We start from the raw sequence: 17,281 nt of genomic DNA, 5'->3' as shown, positions 1-17,281 counted from the left end.
GAGCAACGGTCTCGGTTCATGCAGGTGAGCGTTTAATCTCTGACCGTTCAAGTGATTGGTTACCTGACACATCTCGTGTGCCAGGTAAGACCACTACGGGCTCACCATAGCCCGTGCTGCTTGAAACTTTGAGCTCCGAGTAGCTGAAACTAAAACAACAATAACCAAGTGACTGGGCACCATTCCTTCCCCCCCCCCCCCGTCCCATCCCAAATCCTTATCCTGATCCCTTCCCAGTGCTATATAATTGTAATGGCTTGGCGCTTTCCCCTGATAGTTATGAGGAGAAAGCCCTAATCTAATATGACTATATAGCACTTAAGTCTGAAATGAGGCCAGGATACGAGCTAGAATATGAGAAGGAAGTAAAGAAAAGATGTCTAATCATTTGGGTCATCGAGGATCGAACGCAGACCCCGCAAAAAACAAGGTCGTTGCTCTACCGACCAGTCTAAAGGAATGAGCTACCAATTATAACAGTACTCGAAAAAAGTCATAGTTTGCATATACAAGAGATGAAACAGAGAGCCATGAAATGAGCTACCAAGAAGAAAGAACAAGGGAATCTAGGGTTTATATTTTAACTATTAAAAATATATACAGTTGTGCTGGCATGTACAGGAGGCGACTCTAGCACAGACAACCAGCGTCTAGCGAGCATTCGTATCAGCACTAACAACCCGCGTCTAGCAACCGTTAGTATTAGTAATAGCATCCAACGTCTGGTGTTCGTTAGACGTTTTCTATTTGCCTTGAGTACAGAAACTTTCAGTACTCAAAAATCAAGCTGATGAGACCCATGACATATCTATCCTTTATTAGCGACTATTAAATTAAATTTTAAGAAGCAGTTGCTGGAGTAGACCTTTGTGTATGGCAGTCTAGCCTCGTTACTCGTTAACTAAATTTCAAGATGTTTTCCTTGAAGCGAAAGTGGTTTTCTAATAGTAAGTACGGCTGTGAAGCGAAGCCTCAAACAAGCTTCTACAAACTCATTAATAAGCATTTACAACATAACTAATGTTGTTATTGATTGTAGTTACTTATCACTTATGTAAATGAAGCCCAAACATCTGTACCGGAGGCTTTAGTCCATTAAACTGAATGATGGGCTTTAGGCTTAGGGTCTGGCATTGGAATTTGTGGGCTTTTATGCGCTAGCTTTTGTTCCTTCCATTCTGTAAGCTTGTACTAATTAATTAACATTGAAATAAAGTAGCTTTAGATGTGTCTGTTAGTAGTTAAAGTGTTTGAAATAAGGATGTTTGTATTTGTGAACGGCGACGGGGGGCCGAGGCTTCCAAATATACACATTGGAAGGTCGTCCGTTGTATGGGAAGTATTTGTTGAGGGTCAGCCACGGCTTCTTTGTTGGTCTGGTGGTCGTGGTAGTGGTCGGAGCAATAGTGGTCGTGGTGGTGGTGGGTGGAGGAGTGGTGGTTGTAGTGGTGGTTGTGGTGGTGGAGGGAAGGGAAGGCTTCCAAAAGTCGGGGTTGGAGGTGGACTGACCCCAGTGGTAGATCTGAGTTGGTCGGCCATTGTTGGTGAAGTTCAGGTCCACCTTCGAAGAAAATGAAATATATATATAAATATGTAAATAAAAGGTAGAAGCAGCCATGGTTTGTGCAGTCAACGTGTATTTAAGGACACAAATTGCTATCGAAAAAAAGTTTCTAGCATTATAGGGATAACATAAGAAATATAGTCACATACTTAACCTTAAAATTCCTCTTAATCCCTCCAATAGTCCATACCTAAATCTCCCCCATATAACACCATCATGCTACTCTATATCAAGTCCTTCAAGACAATTCTTTTCTTCCTACACCCTATTACTCCGTCCTCTATCACCTTGTACATCACTTATCCCGACAGTGAGCCTCATCGCCACACACCTTCTGGAAGGGGAAGGAGGTTGTGGTGTAGGCTGGCTGCTGTATGTTGTTGTTGTTGACGTAGTAGTAAGGTAGAGGAGGTAGCTTGATGTAGTAGATGGGGGAGTCTCCCTGGCGGAGCTTGTGGCCCTGGGTGACGGTCGGCAGGCTCCCTCCCCGGTCCAGCCCTAGATGCTGCAACATCTGCAAAATAAACACATGAAACCATAAGATCTGAGGAAATGTTCAGAGGGCCTATTGGTCCAGGCTATCAACTACTTCTTAACTGACCCAGGCCAGGCGGTTCCTATTTATTTCCACCCACAACGGTTCATATATATATATATATATATATATATATATATATATATATATATATATATATATATATATATATATATATATATATATATATATATATATATATATATTTATATATATATAATATATATACAAGAGTTGTTACATTCTTGTACAGCCACTAGTACGCGTAGCGTTTCGGGCAGGTCCCTGGAATACGATCCCCGCCACGAAGAATCGTTGTTACAACCAAGTACACATTTTACTGTTGAGTTAAACAGAGGCTACAATTAATGATTTGCGCCCAGTGAATCCTCCCCGGCCTATATATGTTAAACTAATACTTGAAACAATCCAGCAATCTATCTGTTATGATGTACGGTATTTTGTGCCGTAAATCTACAACCCTATTCCTAAAGTATTATTGTTACTTATCGTAACCTTTTCTGAATCAAAATTTTGCAGCTTGCGTCCACTGTTTCGTGTTCTATTCTATGTGTAGCACACGATTAATTTAGAATATAGTTTATATGTTAATTATCTCGTGTATATTTCTGTTCAATGTAATATTACAAATTTAAGCTTGCATGTTTCATTTCAAAATCTCTATATTTGAATTAAAATGAGTAATATTTGTTTATATTACGTGAAAATATTAGTAAACAGTAGTGTTAAAATCCAAGTGTTTCATCATAACGGCAGCAGTGAACAGTGCAGGAAAGTGAGCATTACTTTATTCCCTGGTGATGTGGATATTCATGTTAGTTTATTCCCTGGTGATGTGGATATTCATGTTAGTTTGTTCCTCTGGTGATGTGGATATTCATGTTAGTTTATTCCCTGGTGATGTGGATATTCATGTTAGTTTATTCCCTGGTGATGTGGATATTCATGTTAGTTTGTTCCTCTGGTGATGTGGATATTCATGTTAGTTTATTCCCTGGTGATGTGGATATTCATGTTAGTTTATTCCCTGGTGATGTGGATATTCGTGTTACAGCAGTTTATTTCCTGGTGATGTCAATATTCGTGTTAGTTTATTCCCTGGTGATGTGGATATTCGTGTTACAGCAGTTTATTTCCTGGTGATGTCAATATTCGTGTTAGTTTATTCCCTGGTGATGTGGATATTCGTGTTACAGCAGTTTATTTCCTGGTGATGTCAATATTCATGTTAGTTTATTCCCTGGTGATGTGGATATTCGTGTTTATACTTGTGATTTCCCCAGTGATGTAAATACGCGTTCGGTTGTTTCCTGGTGTTGTCTGAGTATCTGTAAATATTAACATTGTTTATGGTAATCGATATAATACATGAACATTTTCTTTTTTTTCTTTAATGGGTCCTTATGTGTGTGTTTGGTTTTGTATTGCTGAGAACAAAGTTGGGATATACCACTATAGCCTCACTCAAGTTAACATGTTAGTTTGCTATACACTTTAATTTATTGTTAGTTACACAATACCTTTTATGTAAACTATTGTTCATGAGCTTGATGGCCCCCCCCCCTTTTAAGATAAAGATTTAACATTGTGGTGAAATAGTTATATTCATTTTTCATTTGGCTATTATACACCTGACCACCCCAGTAGGGAGTCGGAGGGAAAGGTCACTGTGTGTGTGTGTGTGTGTGGTGTGGGAAAAAAAAGTAGTTAGTAAACAGTTGATTGACAGTTGAGAGTCGGGCCGAAAGAGCAAAGCTCAACCCCCGCAAACACAACTAGGTGAATACACGAGGTGTGTGTGTAACGCTGTGGCGGTATAACTTATTCATGCCCTACCAGGTTATAGACCCTACCACAGTGTTCTCGATGTCACAGGTGAACCATTTACCTGGAGGGCCCTGGATGCGTCGAGCTCTGACATCTGGCCGCCAGCCACCGCCGCCACCGCCACCAACACCAACACCTCACTCCACCTGCAAATACCCAAAAAAAATGTCACTTTTTTATTAAGTCTCACAGAGATTGAATTCCTTTGATTAACTGTAGATCAGGGAATGAATTACACTACTGTTAAATATTTTAGCTGGTGCTTTTGGGCTAAATTAAGGATTAATTAGATGTTGTGAAAGCTTTTAAGACCTCCAAAAATATGTTGTTTTTTTTAGAGTAGAGAGCATCTGATTGTGTGTAGCTGTGAGCAGCTGATTGTGTTGTAGCTGCTGTGAGCACCTGGTTGTGTGTTGTAGCTGTGAGCACCTGGTTGTGTGTTGTAGCTGTGAGCACCTGGTTGTGTGTTGTTGCTGTGATTACCTGGTTGTGTGTTGTTGCTGTGAGTACCTGATTGTGTGTTGTTGCTGTGATTACCTGGTTGTGTGTTGTTGCTGTGAGTACCTGATTGTGTGTTGTTGCTGTGAGTACCTGATTGTGTGTTGTTGCTGTGAGTACCTGATTGTGTTTTGTTGCTGTGAGTACCTGATTGTGTGTTGTTGCTGTGAGTACCTGATTGTGTGTTGTTGCTGTGAGTACCTGATTGTGTGTTGTTGCTGTGAGTACCTGATTGTGTGTTGTTGCTGTGAGTACCTGATTGTGTGTTGTTGCTGTGAGCACCTGGTTGTGTGAATATTAATTAGGACTTATAAGTTACCATTAACACCTAACATTAAGATTAAAGGACAAATATAACATCTGTTTATAATGATTGTCCCGCCCCTCTGTCACGAAGACTGTCCCGCCCCTCTGTCACGAAGACTGTCCCGCCCCTCTGTCACGAAGACTGTCCCTCCCCTCTGTCACGAAGACTGTCCCGCCCCTCTGTCACGAAGGTTGAAGGTAGAAATATTGACAGTAGTGACCCACGGGCCAGCGAGACAACACGAAGCCCACAATGAGCCGCCCTTCAGACGCTGAAGGGGGCGGCGGGCTACACCACTCACACCCAGACAAAGGAAGGCTTATGAAAATATAAGAAACGAGATCGCGTCCTGGACACAACGTCCAACTTCGTATTGTGATGGACAAAACGATTGGCGACCTGCACCGTTAGCATTGCTGGCAGAGGTTTTTTTTTTTTGTATTATTATTATTTCCTACCACAGACGTGGCCACGCATTTATAATGCTAACCAGCATATATACATTTTCTTCTGTCCTCCATGGAGAGGGTGAGAGATCTGTTAAACATATAGTTCAGGGATTTATTGAACAGCCACAGAAGGTGATTGTTGTGCTTTTAAAATGCTAATCTAACCTACAGACATAAATACATAGATACACAGAGTTATGTCTGCCCTACATAAAGTGGTCGATGTGTTCTTTACATAGTATCTTTAATGTGCATTTACAAAGGTGAAATGTAATTCTGATCAGCTTCCACATATACTTTATACACATACATTCATATACATACGCACACATATACATATATATATATATATATACATTTATACACATATACATGCACACACATACATTCACATACATTTATGGCTCTCCTACTCTGAGAGGGTAAGATAGCTGATAAAGAAACTAACGTGTTATTAAGCACTTAATCACTGAGGGTGATTAAGGTGCTTTTACAAGCTCAGGTTATATAGTTACATCACATACATACATTCTATAGTTGATACATTACATGGTCAATCTTGGGTACAAGTCCAATATATCATCAAGTGTTCCAGTACTCGTATAGTAATTACAGAGTTAAGTAGACCTCAGCCCAGGAGGACGAAAGTCGGTCAGTATGGGACATTCTACAATATAATGTTCAAGAGAGTGCATGTTTTCTCTTTCACAAAGTTGACACATTGTGTACTCGACATTTGGGTTTTGAGAAAGCTGCCAGATACGTCTATATCCCAGGCGTATTCTGGCCACTATAACATCACATTGCCGGGTTCTTGTTCTATTAGTCCCATATGTGAATGTCTCCTCACGATATCTATCATAATATTTAATGCTACAACTTTCAGGTCTTTGTGAATTTGTTAGGTCGGTGAGATCTTCATTAGATATTTGTTTAAGTATTCTCTTTATTACTGCTAATGAAACATCCATATCAATTTTTACCACTGGTTTTCTACAAGCTGTCATTGCAAGCATATCAACAGTATCATGCCTTGAGATGCCAACATGTGATGGTATCCATAGGAATTTAATTTCAAATCTGTTTTCTTTAGCAGCTAAAACATTCATTCGAATATCACTGACTATTTTCTGGGTGTTACTACTATGTGCGTTTAATGCCAGGAGTGCACTCTGCCAGTCACAGTATATAAGTCCACACGCCTTAAGCCTCCAGCTTAAGGTCGAGATGGTCAAGCGGATTAAGGCGTCCTGTACATACCAGTTGCGTTGCTCCTGGCAGTATGGGTTCGAGTCACTTCTGGGGTATGAGTTTTCAGTTGCATATAGTCTTGGGGACCATTCAGGCTTGTTCGCATTTGTGTTCCTCACGTGTGCCCAAAGAATGAGGTGATTTGATAAAATGCTATGCCCAAGATTACCATCAGAGTGCCGGCGGGCTGATTGGCTTAATAGCCTCGGCTACCATCAGTTTTTGTCCGGTCGTGATGGTCAAGTGGAATAAGGCGTCCTGTATATACCAGTTGCGTTGCTCCTGGCAGTATGGGTTCGAGGCACTTTTGGGGTGTGAGTTTTCAGTTATATATATATATGTCGTACCTAGTAGCCAGAACTCACTTCTCAGCCTACTATTCAAGGCCCGATTTGCCTAATAAGCCAAGTTTTCCTGAATTAATATATTTACTATAATTTTTTTCTTATGAAATGATAAAGCAACCCTTTTCTCTATGTATGAGGTCAATTTTTTTTTATTGGAGTTAAAATTAACGTAGATATATGACCGAACCTAACCAACCCTACCTAACCTAACCTAACCTATATTTATAGGTAAGGTTAGGTTAGGTAGCCAAAAAAAGCTAGGTTAGGTTAGGTTAGGTAGGTTAGGTAGACGAAAAAACATTAATTCATGAAAACTTGGCTTATTAGGCAAATCGGGCCTTGAATAGTAGGCTGAGAAGTGCGTTCTGGCTATTAGGTACGACATATATATATATATATATATATATATATATATATATATATATATATATATATATATATATATATATATATATATATATATATATATATATATATATATATATACATAATATATATCCCGCTCATCTAGCAAGATCAGCAAGTCTGTGATATATTTGCCTGAGTTTACCTAACGGCCGTCATCTCTAGTAGCCTCGGCAGAGACAGGAAACCGGACGTGGCTTGTCAAAATGTCCCTCCGTTATTTTCTGTGGGACTTTTTTTCCATTTATATTTTTAAATAGATTATTGTCTTGACTTTTCAGGCTTCGGCGGATAGGTGGCTCCATGGGCTGATAGCCCTATGGATGAAAAAAAAATCTCTTTTCTGTCCTACATTGTGGCTTGTAAAGCTAGAAGCTGTTGCCCCTGAAACCAATTGAAGATGTTATCTGGATTAATATCTTCTAATTTGTACTGGGAGTCTCGTACTGGGATTCTCGTACTGGGAGTCTCGTACTGGGATTCTCATACTGGGATTCTCGTACTGGGGATTCTCGTACTGGGGATTCTCGTACTGGGAGTCTCGTACTGGGATTCTCATACTGGGATTCTCGTACTGGGGATTCTCGTACTGGGGATTCTCGTACTGGGAGTCTCGTACTGGGATTCTTATACTGGGATTCTCGTACTGGGAGTCTCGTACTGGGATTCTTATACTGGGATTCTCGTACTAGGATTCTCATACTGGGATTCTCGTACTGGGAGTCTCGTACTGGGAGTCTCGTACTGGGATTCCAAGTGACAGATGCCTTTTGAAGATCCTGTCGCGCCAGGCGGTTGTATACAAAATCTGTCCCGGTGGGAGCCTCCTTTTTGGTAATTATTCACTTTCAATTCGTATTTTTAAAGGTCTCGATGATTTGTAGTGATGATGGTCCTGCAGCCCTCAGTATTTCCTGGTATGAGAGTTGATTTAGTTCTGAGATGACTGTGTAAACCTCCGACTGGAGGACTTACAGTCTATAAAACGCATGATTTGTTAGCCAAATAAACTTGAGCACAGATAAAACACTTCATGGGACAGAACGTCAACTCATTTTGTTAAGGGTAATGTCTTCGGCTCTTTTTATCTGCTTTATAATGGACCACTGTGGTTCATTGTGGGCCCACTGTGGACCACTGTGGACCACTGTGGACCACTCTGAATCATTGTAGACAAAGTGTACATTGTTCTGCTGTCTGCCTTGGATGGTGAACGTTGCCACTGAACTCATTTGAACCCCCTTCCCCCTTGAAGCGCTCTGAAACCCACTGTACCCATTTGAAACACATTGTACCCATCTGAAACCCATTGTACTCATCTGAAACCAACCGAACGCATCTGAAACCCAGTGAACCCGTCTGAATCCATTGAACCCATCTGAAATCCACTGAACACGTCAGAAACCCACTAAAACCATTTGAAACCCATTGAACCCGTCTGAAACCCACTGAGACCTTTTAAAACCCACAGAACCTATCTGAAACCTCCTGAAATCATGCAAACCCCAATCTGAAGTCCATTTAAACCTGTCTCGTTTTTTTAAGAAATTGAATGGATGCCTCTCTCTCTCTCTCTCTCTCTCTCTCTCTCTCTCTCTCTCTCTCTCTCTCTCTCTCTCTCTCTCCGATTATCATTATATATAATATCAGCCACATTTATTCCTGATAAGAGCATCAGCTGACTATCACTGTTTACTTTACTGGTGAAAAAGTGTCTCCTGTTGTGTTAATGTCATATTGAGACATCATTCCAGCACAAAATAACAGATTTTAATTTAAGTTTGAGTGACTAAAAACGTTTCAGAAGAGACTTAAAAGATTTAGCAAAGAGCCGTCTTCACGCGTGTGGTTGCAGGAAGGTAATTCAGGCCTCCTGAGGTCTTGAAGCGAAGGTTCATCTAGGTAGAAATAGCCTAAGCTACTCCATCCCTTTGAGATGTATTTCTTTCTTGTCTCAATAAATATACTTGAACTTGAATCTGCAAGTCAATATTCGTCCATCGTTTGGCTGCTCGCAGCCTCCACTGTGGCAGATCTTGGCTTAGCACTACCTCATCCCACCCAAGAAATGGCAAAGACTAGTTAAAGCCCTAAGGGGGGGGGGAATAGCCTTCTTCTTGAGATGATTTCGGGGCTTTAGTGTCCCCGCGGCCCGGTCCTTGACCAGGCCTTCAGCCCCAGGAAGCAGCCCGTGACAGCTGATTAACTCCCAGGTACCTATTTACTGCTAGGCAACAGGGACATCAGGGTGAAAGAAACTCTGCCCATCGTTTCTCGCCGGCGCCCGGGATCGAACCCGGGACCACAGGATCACGCATCCAGTGTTCTTTCCACACAGCCACCGGCGCCTTGTAAACAACTAATTAACGAACTTAAAGGATTCCCGTGTAGGACGGAGACGTTTGGGAATATTTCCTTACAACTGATGTTTCTTTTCACCGCTCTCAGATTAGTGAGCTGTTGTGGCCTGCATCTTGGGGAAATGTCATTTGTGTCTCTAGTTGGATCTCGAGAACCCTAACAGGCTTCTTGATCCGGACAATGGGAACCATACGTTATTATAAAATAATACAAAAAATAAAAATGCTAAGTGACTATGGCCAGTGTATTCACTTGGTCTGATCGGCAAAGGCCTTGTTTCTTGCAAGGTCGGCGTTCGATTCCCGACGGTCCAAGAGGTTGATCACCGTCCTCGTATAATATACGAGGACGTATATTATTATATTTATATAATATATATAATGCGCCCATGGTAACGCATAATTTAATTTAAGGAAATATAATGGGCAATCCGGTTATTTAAACTGTCCACACAAAATCTATGAAAATGTAAACTAATAAAATATATAATTAGTGCATTAACTAGCCATAATGTAAGGAGAAAGCGCTAAGCAGTGTGCCTTTACGGTGGTGACAACACACACACACACACACACACACACACACACACACACACACACACACACACACACACACACACACACACACACACACACACACACACACACACACAGGTACAAAACACGATCCGTTGTCGACTGGTCTTTTCCATGTTTGAAGCGTACCGTGAAGTCGGCGACGTATTTATGATGGGCTGTGATAATATTTTTAACCTCTTCAAGCACAGGCTAAAGACACATTCGTTAATTTAAAATCGGTATTTATTGATATATTATTATTATTATTATTATTATTATTATTATTATTATTATTATTATTATTATTATTTTATTATTATTATTAAGACTTATATGATATAGGTGCATGGTTTGATAGGCTGAAGTTAGGTTAGGTTAGATTAGGTTATGTCACCCCTTCCTCCAACCCGTCCTCGACTCAAGTCCATTACATCCAGCGGTCGACCCCACAGACGCATTCATAAATTTTAATATGCTGTTCATTCAAAACGGGAATTTTCTCAAGTATAAATTAATATTATAATATATTAGCATACTGTGCATATTTAGGCATTGGTTAAGTTAGGTGTTTAGGTTTTGATAGCGATTATTATTAATTGCGGTACGTGCGTGAAGCATTTACAGCGTTGTGGTTCGAACAAAGGTCGTTCCAGAAGTGTGCGGACGTCATCAGTTGAGTCGTTTGAAAACCGCTTTTCATTCGTAAACAGGAGGTTTGGCGGGTGTGTGGAATGGACTTTGGCCTTTGTTTATGAGGACGGGCTGTATATGTAGGTGTGAAGCCTTTATGGAGGTGTGAATTAAACAGGAAGAGAGCGAAGCAGTGCTCGAAAAAAGTTCGATCGTCATCAGTTGTGAGTCGCGTGTAGTTATCATTTGTGTGTTGTGCGTAAATCACTTTTTTATTCATAAACATTCATTTAGCGGCCGGATTAACGAGCACTTGGCCTTTGTTTATGAGAACGGACTGAAGAATGGTGTACGTTGCTCCACCCACGAGCGTGAGCACTTTGCGTTGGTGAGTTCCGGTGTGCTCAGTTTACGTGTTCAGTTTATGTGTTCGGATGGACGAGGTGAGCGTCCCGGCACGCTCGGAGCAGCTGTCTTGACTGTCTCAGCGAGGCCGCCGTGTTGACATGATGAGGAGAACCTCAACACCGTCTACAAAGCGGTTCCGACCCGCTGCTCCGAATAGAGATGAAGCACTCGACAGAAGGGTTCAAAAGTCACGAAAAAAGCAGCCCGTCCTCCAAACAAAGACTTAAAAGTGGTTCCATACACCCGCCAGACCCCCTGTTTATGAATGAAAAACGGTTTACACACGACTCACAACTGATGATGTCCGAACACTTCCGGAACAAGTGCTTCACCGACGAATTTTGTTCGAACCACAACGCTGTAAATGCTTCACCCACGTACTACAAATGCAAATAATCGCCAACAGAACCTAAACACCTAACCTAACTTATGGCTATATATGCACAATATGCTAATATATTATAATATTAATTTATATTTTGAAAAATTCCCGTTTTTAATGAACAACATGTTAAAATTTATGAATGCGTCTGTGGGGTCGACCGCTGGATGTAATGGACTTGAGTCGAGGACGGGTTGGAAAAAAGAGAGAGGGACCAAGTATTTTGAACTTCTTGAGATAAGAAAATTTCTAACTGTTTATAACTATTATATTTGTGATAATATATATAGTAATGAAAAAAACAGTTATTAATTCAGATACATAAGAATGGGAGGAGTTTTATTAAAATCAGAAACAATCCAAAGATTCATGTTAGACGTAAACAGAAAACGAGAACTGTTAAGTGAGAGAGAGCAAGGGCCTGGGACACGAGGCGTCGTTGAGAACAGCGCTGGAGTCCTTGGTACAAGAGGTAAGCAGCGCCCGGAGACGTAGTCACCACACAGGCAGGTGTAGCCTAGGGAGACAACACGGAAGTGTTTAGGTGGATAGAAGGACTCCGCCTTGGGAGACGGGTTTCCAGGAAGTGGAGTGGGACGGATGTTCCGGACCAGGAAGTTGGGTGGGATAGATGGCCTGGATTTGATTGATTGACGAAGATTAAGTCACCCTTGAGGTGGCACGGGTTATTCATACCCGTGGCCGTAAGTGGCAGTTTTTTGTTTGTTTGGAGGGAAGTACATGGCTTGGAAGTGGAGCGGGATAGATGTACCTGGTCTGAAAGTGGGGTGGGATGATGGTACCTGCCCTGGGAGCGATTAGGATGCACCTGGTGGTGGAAGGTGGGGAGGGGGTAATAAGGGCGCACTGAAATTGAAATAAGTTTATTGAGGCAAAATACACACAAAGGGATGAGGTAGCTCTAGCTATTCTCACCCCGTTCAGTCTATCGTGTTAATACATACATATAAACACATCACAAACAATAAACATATTACCAAACATTCTGAGAGATAAACATCTACATTTCCTAGGGGCGCACTTGTCCAGTGAGTGGTGTGTGTGTACCTCGCCTGGTATAGGATTTACAGACCGTCCCCGGCCACGTGGTGTAAAACTCGCAGGTATATTGCTTACACCTCAAGGCTCTTGTCATCAGTCAATCGTGTTTACGATTGGTGTTTACGACCAGGGATGGGTGCGTGGTCTCTGTTTACGTTAGGCTTTCATTCACCCCGTTTGTATTTACAGTTTTTTTTTTAAGTGTGAATGAAATACTTTAGTTAATGCACTTTTAATAATTTTTTGTTATTATTTCGTACACTTCGGCCGTGAACATATGTGCACCAACACGCTCGCTTATGTAATTACCTAAGTGTAGTTACAGGATGAGCTACGCTCGTGGTGTCTCGTCTTCCAGTACTCTTCGGCGTATCTATATGCCGTATGTGTGTGTGTGGACTGTATGTATGTGTATTTGTGTGTATGTGTATAGTTTACTATTTGTTTTCTGGATAGAGCTGTTAGCTCCAGGACCCCGCCTTTCAAACCGTCGGTTGTGTAAAGTGTATATATTTGTATGTGTGTCTACTTACCTATTTTTATATGTTATCTTCTTTGATGAGGAATTTAGCATTCGCATGATGATGTTCCTGTTTTAGTGTGAGGTAACGTTGATGGTGTGATGGCACACTTGTCTTAGTAAATCCTCCCATCTACGCTTCTTGATGGAATGCTCCTTCAAGGTGATGCTTGCACCGCTGCCTTGGTGTCCCTGTGTACATTATATTCGTTTGACTTCCATTGCCTGTGTTCGTCTTGTTCTTTCCCCTGCACGATTGCAACATTTATCCAACCCTCTCTTTCTCCCTCTCTCATTCAGTCTTTTATCTCTCTCCTTCTAACCCCTCTCTTTTTCGCTCCCTTCATTTCTTCCTTCCATTTCCATCTCTCTCTCTCTCTCTCTCTCTCTCTCTCTCTTCTCCCTTCATCTGCCTCTTGAACGTATTTACACTGATCCCCTGCTCCCCTTGTGCAGTTTTTCTTCAGTGTACCCCCTCCCCAGCGCACCTCCTCCCCAGTACACCACCTCCTCCAGCACAGGGCGGCACAGTAATTAGCCTCACAGGCTAATTACATACGTTAGGGGAGAGGCGTAATTGAAGCTTATTGGTGAGCAGGCCACCCACGGGGGGGTGACCAGGGTGTGTGGGGGGGTGTGAGGAGGGACGGAGGGTGGGGGGAGTGGGGAGGGGGGGGGGAGTGGGGGAGAAGGAATGCGGGTATGATGATAGCGTTGAAGTGACTGGGAGATTGGTAGTGTGCACAGCACCGCCCCGTTCACGTAGCTGGGTTATGTAATGACCAAGTTGATGACCTGGTGAAAAGCCAGGTTTATGACCCCGTCAATCGCTAAGGTAATGACCAGGTAAGTTAAAGTGGACGCCTTAATGGGCTTAATGGAGATGTGGTGACGTGGTGATGGTGGTGGTGATGGTAGTGGTAATGATGGTGGTGGTAATGACGGTAGTGGTGATGATAGTCTCTCTCTCTCTCTCTCTCTCTCTCTCTCTCTCTCTCTCTCTCTCTCTCTCTCTCTCTCTCTCTCTCTCTCTCTCTCTCTCTTTACCCCCTTCTCTTCCACTTTCGTGTAGACGGGGAAGAAAGAGAACCTGAACAACATCACAATAACTAGAACTAAAGAACAAAGCTGACACGGCTAAGGCTAGAGGTCAAACAAACAAACACACACAGAAATCAGATCGGATCTCTCTCTTTGGTCAGAGAAATGCCTACTGGAGTTCAATACGAGTAAATGTAAAGTTATGGAAATGGGATCAGGTGATAGGTGACCAAAGGGACAGTACACAATGAAGGGGAACTGCCTACCTGTAACGATTCGAGAAAGAGACCTGGGAGTGGATGTGACACCTAATCTAACTCCTGAGGCACATATAAATAGGATAACGACAGCAGCGTACTCTACACTGGCGAAAATTAGAACTTCATTCAGAAACCTAAATGAGGAGGCTTTTAGGGCACTTTACACTGCCTACGTGAGACCAGTCTTAGAGTATGCCGCGCCATCATGGAGCCCCCACCTGAAGAAACACATAAGGAAACTGGAGAAGGTTCAGAGGTTTGCGACGAGGCTTGTCCCAGAGTTACAAGGGATGGTATATGAAGAGCGTCTAAAGGAACTGAACCTTACGACACTAGAGAAAAGAAGGGAGAGAGGAGATATGATAGGGACATATAAAATACTCAGGGTAATTGGTAAAGTGGAAATAACTGAAACGTTCGCACGTAATAATAACAGAACGAGGGGACATGGGTGGAAACTGGAAACTCAGATGAGTCACAGATGTTAGGAAGTTTTCTTCCTAACAAGTGAGAGTAGTGGAAAAATGGAATGCACTTGGGGAACAGGTTGTGGAAGCAAACTCTATTCATAATTTTAAAATTAGGTATGATAGGGAAATGGGACAGGAGTCATTGCTGTAAACAACCGATGGCTGGAAAGGCGGGATCCAAGAGTCAATGCTCGATCCTGCAAGCACAAATAGGTGAGTACACACACACAGGAAGAACACAAGATAAGATAAGGCCGAGATAAAAGAATTAGTATTACGCAAGGAACAGATTTAACGCACTAACGAATAATCCCTAAACAAGGATCTTTGCTTAAATTCAGGATTAACACGAAATCCCTCGAGAAGGAGACAGAAATCCACTGAAACAAACAAGGCACTGACACGATAGTTTAATGGTCAATAAAAAATTAAATATGTAATCGATAAAGAATACATTTTACTTATTTATATATACAAGAGTTCTTACATTCTTGTACAGCCACTAGCACGCACGGCGTTTCGGGCAAGTCCTTAATCCTAATTTTCACACACACACATCCCCAGGAAGCAGCCTGTAGCAGCTGTCTATAACTTCCAGGTACCTATTTACTGCTAGGTAAACAAGGGGTATCAGGGGTGAAAGAAACTCTGCCCATTTGTTTCTGCCTCCGCCGGGGATCGAACCCAGACCCTTACGACTACGAACCCCGAGCCGAGCTGTTCACTCTGCCGTCAGGCCCCACTAACGGCTGAAATATTCTACTATATAATAAAGTAAAGGAAAGAGAAAGCGCATATGTGACAAATGGGTCACGAAAAAATAAAGGAATAGAATAATGAAATGATAATGACGGTGGTGGGGGAAGGTGGTAGGGGGGGGGGGGGGGGCAGAAGAGTCACGACCAACACCAGACTGCATCGCCAACGAGGCCATTACGGTTGGGTGTTATCACCTCTCCGCACCCGACGGCTACTGACACAACCTCTCCTCTGGCGGTGTTTCCTCCAAACTGCCGCCTTCCGCTAAGGCGTATTCGTTTTTTTTTCCAACTGTATGATAAAACTTTGCATTTGCTCTCATATTTATTAATATTTATATCACTTGTGGATTTTGTGTAAAGTTAGGCCTAGGTTGGCAACTACTTCTATTTCAACCCGTCCTCGACTCAAGTCCATTACATCCAGCGGTCGACCCCACAGACGCATTCATAAATTTGTACATGCTGTTCAATCAAAACGGGAGTTTTCTCAAATATAAATTAATATTATAATATATTAGCATATTGGCCATATATAGGCATAGGTTGGGTTAGGTGTTTAGGTTCTGTTGGCGATTATTTGTATTTGTAGTACGTGGGTGAAGCATTTACCGCTTTGTGGTTCGAACAAAATTCGTCAGTGAAGCACTTGTTCCGGAAGTGATGGAAAGAAATCGGTTGCGAGTCGTGTGTGTAAACCGTTTTTCATTCATTAACAGGGGGTTTGGCGGGTGCATGGAATGGACTTTGGCCTTTGTTTAGAGGACGGGCTGGAGGACAGCTTGGTGTCTGAGTCACGCCTCACTAAATGCTTCACCCACGTACCGCGACAACAAATACGTACTAATATCACTTTGTTTTGGTGATGGGCTATCAGGGGTCACAACGTATATGTCAAATACTGACTGCATAAAATCTCCATAACTCCAGTTTTTGACATATAGTCCACTTAGCCATGTTCGAGGCTACGACTTGAATCGTGTTTCACTCGTGTTTAGCTTGTAGTGTAGACCCTCCCTGAACCACCGTAACCACAACACCTCACATAACCTCACCCAGGCCTAATAATAATACATAATGATATTAATTTACATATCTGAAAAAAACTTTGTCATTATAGTATATGGAAGAATCATCCCGTCAATTTGTGGCCTGCCTAATAAGTCAAAACCTATACTAACTTAGTAAAAACTTGAGCTGGAGGATGAGTTGCAGTAATAGCAAACAGAACAAAAACACCTGTCCCAACTTTCCGTAAGTTTAAACTATACATAACATTATAATACTAATTTTATGTTAAAAAAATAATAATTAAACCGTTAAAAGTGGTGAATGTGTGTGTGTTGAGGTGAGCGGCAGCGTGAAGGAACCAAGCCTGAGGTTGCATTGTTAACCCGGCAAGGCACCAAAGAGTGGTCCTGCTGGCGAGCGGCAGCGTGAAGGAACCAAGCCTGAGGTTGCATTGTTAACCCGGCAAGGCACCAAAGAGTGGTCCTGCTGGCAGCTCACATCAAGGAGTGCACACCACCCAACACAGCACCATAGCTGCACGCACAATAAACATTGACAGTTGAAGGTCTATGACATATAATGTTAAAGGACCTAACTGTCCACGAACCCCGACGTCC

General features: G+C 42.1%; 1 protein-coding gene across 1 annotated transcript in view; it reads right to left on the bottom strand.

Annotated features, from left to right (window-relative positions):
* Positions 1-235: 235 nt before the first annotated feature.
* Positions 236-17,281, bottom strand: part of LOC123755166 (ataxin-2 homolog) — a 49,751-nt gene continuing 32,705 nt past the window's right edge. The window contains exons 2-4 of the mRNA XM_045737642.2: positions 4,009-4,093; positions 1,896-2,078; positions 236-1,561 (exon numbers count right to left, since the gene is read on the bottom strand). Of these exons, the coding sequence (XP_045593598.2) occupies positions 1,235-1,561; positions 1,896-2,078; positions 4,009-4,093 (595 nt within the window). The 3' untranslated portion in view covers positions 236-1,234. The remainder of the gene's footprint in view (positions 1,562-1,895; positions 2,079-4,008; positions 4,094-17,281) is intronic.

The sequence above is a fragment of the Procambarus clarkii genome, chromosome 28 (genome assembly GCF_040958095.1).
Source record: "Procambarus clarkii isolate CNS0578487 chromosome 28, FALCON_Pclarkii_2.0, whole genome shotgun sequence".
Lineage (NCBI taxonomy): Eukaryota > Metazoa > Arthropoda > Malacostraca > Decapoda > Cambaridae > Procambarus > Procambarus clarkii.
This window is presented reverse-complemented; position numbering and strand designations above follow the sequence as displayed.